The 6,937-nt window shown below is 41.7% G+C and overlaps 1 protein-coding gene across 1 annotated transcript in view; it reads left to right on the forward strand.

Annotated features, from left to right (window-relative positions):
• TFAP2D (transcription factor AP-2 delta) overlaps positions 1-6,937 on the forward strand; it is a 53,912-nt gene that overhangs the window by 1,701 nt on the left and 45,274 nt on the right. The window contains exon 2 of the mRNA XM_011354810.1: positions 3,293-3,353. Within this exon, the coding sequence (XP_011353112.1) occupies positions 3,293-3,353 (61 nt within the window). The remainder of the gene's footprint in view (positions 1-3,292; positions 3,354-6,937) is intronic.

Raw genomic sequence — 6,937 nt, forward strand, 5'->3', positions numbered from 1 at the left:
GTGCCATTCTGTCCCTCTCATTGGATCAAGGCATTTCACCTGGACGCTTGAGAGTCCGGCTAGCTGCGGGCCTCCACTTTCGTTGGTCTGCACGGAAGTCTTTTGTGAATTCACATTTGTGTCCCTGAGGGGATAGGGTGAGGGAGATCAGGGAAGCTGGGGCTGAGTCAAATGGACTCAGAGTAAGACCCGATAAGTTGATGACCAATCGCACCCTCAGTCTGGGCGCTTGGCTAGGTCTACACGCGTATCCCAGGCGTTTGTCCCAGACTGAGCTGTAGGGAGTTTACCACGAATTGGGGAACCGGCTTGTTCTAGGGGCATTGTTGAGACCCTGAGCTCTAGCAGAAGTTTCACCAAAGATAACTAGATTGCTGTGGAGAGCAAAGAATCGCAAACGAAAGCCTAGAACATGTACCCCAATGGAAGAATCTGAACAAGGCACTTGGCCAGGGTGTATGATTGAGCCTAATTCTCTCTGCCTGAGGAGTGCCCAGTCCCACCACCCAGTTCATTTACAACTTTATTTTTCCTCTTCAAGCCATTAACTTTCTGTAAGATGCATCTTCTTAAGGAGAAGGAAATGAAGAAATAAAGGGGGAGAGAAGGAAAGAGAAAAGAAACAGGAAGGGAAAAAGGAGAAAATGAAGGGAGAGAGGAAGATTGAAAGGAGGAAAGAAAGGAAAGAAGAGAGGAAGGAAGGAAAAAATTCAGATACTGTGGAGGCTATCATTCAATTAGATCTCTTTCCCATTTTCTTTCTTAATGAATTTTTGCACATTCTTTGCAACAATAGAATTTATAATTATGCAAGCATATTGTCACAGCCTCGTTTCAAACAAATAAGCCCATTAATAGTCAAAAAAGAACCTAGAAGACATGAATTTGTAGCTTCATTTGCCTGAAAATGCAGCTCTACCTGTGAGACTCTACTTTTTCAGTGCGCACAAAGCTGGCCACCTTCTCCATAGTCTCCACAACGAAAGGCGAGACACTTGAAGAGCACAAGTTGGAGACGTAAGAGATCCCTTGTTGCGCACAAAAAATCTTTTCCCCTCATTTACCTCCAAGCAAGGAATCATTTTAAAATTAAAGTGAAAGCCCTTACAGTCCAGACAAAGAGCCATAGCTTCAAGATCGGCACACAAGAAAAAAGATTTGGCTCCATAAATCTTGACTTTCTACATTTATATTCACAAAATAATTTTATACGCTCAGGGCATTTTTTATGTTTTTCACAAGTATCCCCTTATGTCTCAAGGGGGGAAAAATCTGCCATTCAATGCTTAGCTCAACTAAAACCTATTTACTTCTTTTAATAGCCACGTCTGCTGCTGATTTTTTTGTATCTGTACAAATTTTTTTTCTGTGCTAGGCACAAAGCTGGGCATTTTTCAAAAGAGCGGATTAGAACATTTGCAAGCACCAGACAAAGAGCGAATCCCGTGCAAAAGAACACCGTAGTTTATCCAATTTTCGACTTAGTGCCATTCAACTGGTCATTTATGCAATGTCATCCGACCAAACAACATGTTTTACTTATGAGGGAAAAAAGTTTGTTAAGTGAAGAGACCCGAGATTCGTTTCTTCTAAGAAAATAAACATCTTAACGGTGCGCCAGAGAATGGGAGGGAAGCAGTTCATTCCCTTGGAGAGCTTCGAGGCCTTACATCTTCTACATTTCAGATATTTTGAAACCTTTTTTCAACCTATATCGTTTTTAATATATTTTAATCTCCTTTTTTCCCGTTTATTACTCATACTGAAGGAACAGTCATACTGAGAGAAACACTCCAAGATACTAGAAGAAATTAAGGAGTATTGTATATGATTATTTATATATCTATGTCTATGGACACATCTACATATGTATATATCATTATATGTGTGTATATATAAAGCAAGTTGTAAATCTAGCAAGTTATTTTCTTCCACTCCTCCTGGACATAGTTGGCAGAATGAAAAACAAAGAGAAAAACAGTCATAGCTACTTTTGAAACTAGAAATGGGGAGGGTATGTGTGGGAGAAACCCGTCTCTCTCCTTTTATTTCTTCCTCTTTAAAACATTCATCAGCATATGCCTCATTTCAAATGCAACAAATGTAAATATACTTTTCCCTGCACAGAATTTTAAGTGAAAGTCCAATAGTTTGGAGGGCGGTCTAAGTCTGCCTAACAGATGCAAACAGTCTTGTGGCTTCAGTTCCATCTTTGAGTCCCCTAAAAAGATTTGCTATGGCCAACAAAGGAAACTGTCACACCTTTTCCCATCACCGCTTTAATTTATGCTCAGTCTCTAAGTTTTTTTTTTTCATATTGATTTGATAATCACTTTAAAGCAGAACAGTTAAAATAAGAAAGAGCTCGCGAGTAGGCTGAAAAGGGGGTTCTTACAGGCCTGCCTCAATATGGTGAAAATGGGGAAGCAAAAGGGAGCCAGGGCTGTAAAGGTTGTTTTGTAAAGTGGGTTTTTATTATGCACCGACTCTCTCCGCATTTACTTAACTCTTCACGGGCTGTTGGGTAGGTTAACACCCTTCAAGGCCTCTTTCATGTCCAATACCTCGTTTGTTTGTAAAGGAAAATGAGCCTTTAACACATTTCGACTCAGAAAAAAAAAAGACACACAGAGAGAGAAAGTTTTATTTTTCTTAATCAAGCATCAGCAAACCCTTTCCTCCTTCCCAGTTCAAATGATCCCTCAATCCATTAGGGACCTGAAGATCTACAGTGAGTAAACCTGAAGGTGTTTCCTTTGTAAGACCCATTTTGGGTAGCATTATGGAATGCTCCTATTTGTAGGAGCATCTGGGTTAAAGCAGAACCTTCATGAGGTAGCTTGAATCCTCCACTTGAAATGGCTCCTCTGAGCTCCCAAGAAACCCACAGTGCCAGACTTGATACTCTTGGTGCAATTTGCTTCATGCAAAAAGTCCCGTGGAAACTGTCTGTATATATGCTATGTGCCTTGATGGGGACTCAAAGGGTTGCTCATTCTCTTATGCTAAGATGAAAGACACACAGGCTCTTTGAAGTATAATATTTTATGGTACTGTAAAATGCATACCTTAAGATTTATACAACTTTTAGATTGTAGTTTTCTGGCATTTTTTCCCCTTAAAATCATGCATGCTGCCAAACTTATTTCAGCTCAATGTTTGCTTTTAAATATCTACTATGGGGTTATGTGGATATGCAGTCCAGGGATGGCGCAGATTGAAAGACTTAACTCATGTGGGCATACCTATTAGAATCTATTTGAGTGATTTTATTTCTTTTTCTTTTATTAAGGGTTCCGTGGAAGCCCAGTGTGGGCTTGTTCTCAATGGTCAAGGTGGAGTGATAAGACGAGGTAAGTACCATGTTAAAACTAAACATTATTCTCTCATCTATTACTTTGTTTTAAAGATCTGGAGGTGATTTTAAACATCAGATCCCTGATGTTTAAGAAACCAGTTACTCTTGATCAGTTACTCTCGTCCCACATTCCCACATTAAAAAGCCTTCCTTCCTCCACTGATGCTTGAACCTAGCTTGTGCCCAGAAGACCTGTGATAGAAGAGATTTGCTTTTTCTTACAGAACTGTGACAGAATGAAAGTTCAAGACCAAAAAAAAAAAAAAAAAATCCTTCTTACACCCCCTTCCCCCATCACCACATCCTCGAGCAGAATTTCTGGTCTCTTTTAGCCCTAAATGTGCCAGCCACAGCCTGGCTGTTTGCAGTTATGGTGTTAGCTTGAGGCTTTGAAGGATTCTGTGAAAGGCTAGATTCATTGTGGCTTCAGGGAAGGCTAATGAAACACCAATATTGTAGCTGCCCTTATTTTTCTAAGTGTCCAGAACATTTCTTTCTTTAAGGGAGGGTGGGAGGAGGAGGTGGTGTTAACTGTACCGGATAAAGCTTTCTTGTTCCCATCTGTTGAGGAAAACATCTGAATCCAGAGTTACCCATGGAATTGGAAGGTGGGGGAAAGGCAAGAGTAGAGAGCTGTTGATTTTGGCTCAGACACTTGGGGTGGGGGGGACTGCATCTCAGATGTTCCATTTTGACAAAAGGTTTTTGGACTATGACATTTTAAGGGCCTCAAGGCGGTGCAGATTTTGCTGGCTTCCCACTTAACTGTACCCACAGCCTACGAAGCTTATTTTCCTAGCAAGTCGTGTAACCCTAGGATCACACAAGGCAAGGGGGACCAGCTGTTATCCCAACTTCATACGAATTAATAAGATGTGGCCTATTCACCAGGACTAATTCCTGCTCCAGGGCTGCAGTTGTCTTTAGTAACTGAACCACTAAAGACTGAGTAGTTTCTGATAGCACCAAATAAATGTTCTTCAGTACCTCTTCATCTCTTTCAGAGCTCATTTAAAGATGCCAATGCGTTTCCACAGAAAGAAATGCATCAATAGAAAGCAATGGAGTCTTTCATGTTTAAACTGCAGGGTTTACAACCCCATGTCCAGTGTGAAACTCCATTTAAATTCAGGGAGAAAGAAAACAAAGAGTGCTTTCCTTTTGGAACTTGACTGTTGTGATAGTGGATACTTGAAATTTCTATTAAATATGCAATTTTGTCTTTTTACCTCATGGAGATTTGGAAACTATTTTTAAAAAAGCAACTATTGTTGCTCCATAAAGATTTTTCAATGAGCAATATTAAGCTCGTCATCCAGGCCAACACTCAGCCATATTGAAATGACATGAAATAGGCTCAAGGCTAAAGAAAATTCAAATAAAATATACATACTGTTGGGGGAGGGGTTAAAAGTACACAGTGAAAGAGGGGCCAGGTGAGCTGTGCCGATCCGGGTCTGCTGGGGCGGCCACACTGAAGGTGAGTAAGGCCGAGCACTCAAGGCGCACGAAGATATCGGTGGTGCTGAAGGACAGCGCCACTAATTAACGCCGGGAGCCGGCTCCTCCCAGAGCCCGGCACGCGCTACTGCGGTGTTTGCGTTCAGTTCCGCTCTTGATCACCTTCTCAATTGCTTGGAAATTGTACCAGATTGTACAATAGCCGACAAAGGCTGGGACTTATTCGAGGCCGAGAGCGGGAGCTCAATGAGAGACGGCTGTGTAAACAGTTGAATTTTCAGAGAGCTTTACGGGGGACAACCCCATACCAACCTCCCCTACAAGGCCAACGGCTCTTGGGTAGCTAAAAGATGGAAGCTGAGGTCCTATCCTGTTAGAACTACAGAAATCGTCTTCCTTAGGTGATGTTTTATTGTTCTTGTAGGATTCGGTGCCAATTTTTTTCACCTGAAAATCAGCACCTAATCTGCTATTTTAAACCAAATGTTGGTGTTTTAGGAGAACAGCCTGACTCAAAAGAGAAAGGGGGGTAACTTGGGGTTTAGGTCTGTATTGTGTGACTAAATCCTAATACCCTCCCCCCAACCCTGCGAAAAAATTCAAAATTTAACTGCTGAGTTTATTCCATTTCTATGGGTCTTAGGGAAAGGCCAGTTAACTTGGTATAGCCTTGGAGACCAGGGTGTGTGTCTGTTTACTCTGAAACGATCAATGTTCGCCACAGTTTACAATAAATAACAAGGATATCGAGGAAGTCTTGCATTAAAAGGTGGTGTATATCCTGTCCCAAACAGCCCAGCCCCTCCTCTCAGGACTCCCAGTTTAAAAAAAACTGCTGTGGAAGCCCCTTTTTCTCTATCACCATGGTAGTGCACAGGATTCCTAATATCAATAGCTCTAGTCACCTTTGTTCTTCAAAAATTGAGAAGACATGAACTAAAGCACTTTGCCATATCTCCATATTATATAATAGCTTAGATAAAGATGTCTGTTTCTCTTCTAATCCGTGCTTTACAGATGACTCTCCACATGAAACATAATTTCTTGAAAAGCACAACTTTTTGCTATTTTCCTTCTCCTGCTAAGCCCGCAGATAAACTTAAATTTCTAATGATTTCCAGAATTTATTGTGGGAGAAAAAAATAGATTTTAATTCCAGAGACCCCTAAGGAAAGACAGATCCCTAAGTGCCCTACATGAGTTCCCCCAGGGAGAGGCTGTCCTGGTTTGTAGCGGTGTGTGCATGGGGTGGAGGGAGTATCAGTTCTTTAAAGTTGGCCACTCTATTTGTAAAGAACAAAATACCATTTCCCTGACTCTGGTAAGTGACAGTTACATTGTTTTTGCCTATAACGAAGGCCCAATAGCCAAAGAAAGCGTGGAAGAAGGGGCAGCAACGAGGTAATTACCACCTAGATAAAATATTTGCCACCGCCTCGGAGATGCAGCTCCCTGCGCGCTCACTCTCGGTTAATGGTGTGCGCGATTTTGCCCGCAGCTCCGCCACTCCAACCATCAGAACCAATAATCTTTACTTTACCCTGTGCTCGGGTATCGATAGCTTCTCTCGCCTCCGGCGTCGGCTTTGATATGTTAATATTTCTGAGTAGCAAATTCTGCAGAGATCATATTAATGTTGTACATACAGAGTGGAGCTCTGCCTTCGTTGAATATTCAGATACTGGGTTTCAAAAGGCATCTCTTGAAGAAACGAGGCTTCTATTTACAGGAGTCGTCTGTGTTTTTAATCATTAAAAAAAAAAAAAAGAAAGAAAGAAAGGAAGGAAGACCCTCTCTTCTTTTCCCCGTGAATCTTCTGAGACCCCCTTATGGCCCCCTCCCCTTTGTCAGGCATTGGTCCCTTTCATTTCTCTCTCCGAGAATTTAATAGTAGGAGAACAATGTTGATGACGACGATGATGGTGATGATAAAACTAATAATGTGTGGGTCCGGATCAGAATCGCAGGGGTAGGGGTTCAGTTGGGTGGGGGTGAGGGGGCTGTGGCCTTCAGAACAGAATGGAGAGGAAATGAGAAAACCTAGCTTTTTCCATATTTGGGTGGGTGACATTTTGGCCCCGGTCTTTTTTGTAAAACCGGGATGGCAAACTCAAAAAA

This window comes from Pteropus vampyrus, unplaced genomic scaffold (assembly GCF_000151845.1).
Source record: "Pteropus vampyrus isolate Shadow unplaced genomic scaffold, Pvam_2.0 Scaffold18, whole genome shotgun sequence".
NCBI classification, from domain to species: Eukaryota; Metazoa; Chordata; class Mammalia; order Chiroptera; family Pteropodidae; genus Pteropus; species Pteropus vampyrus.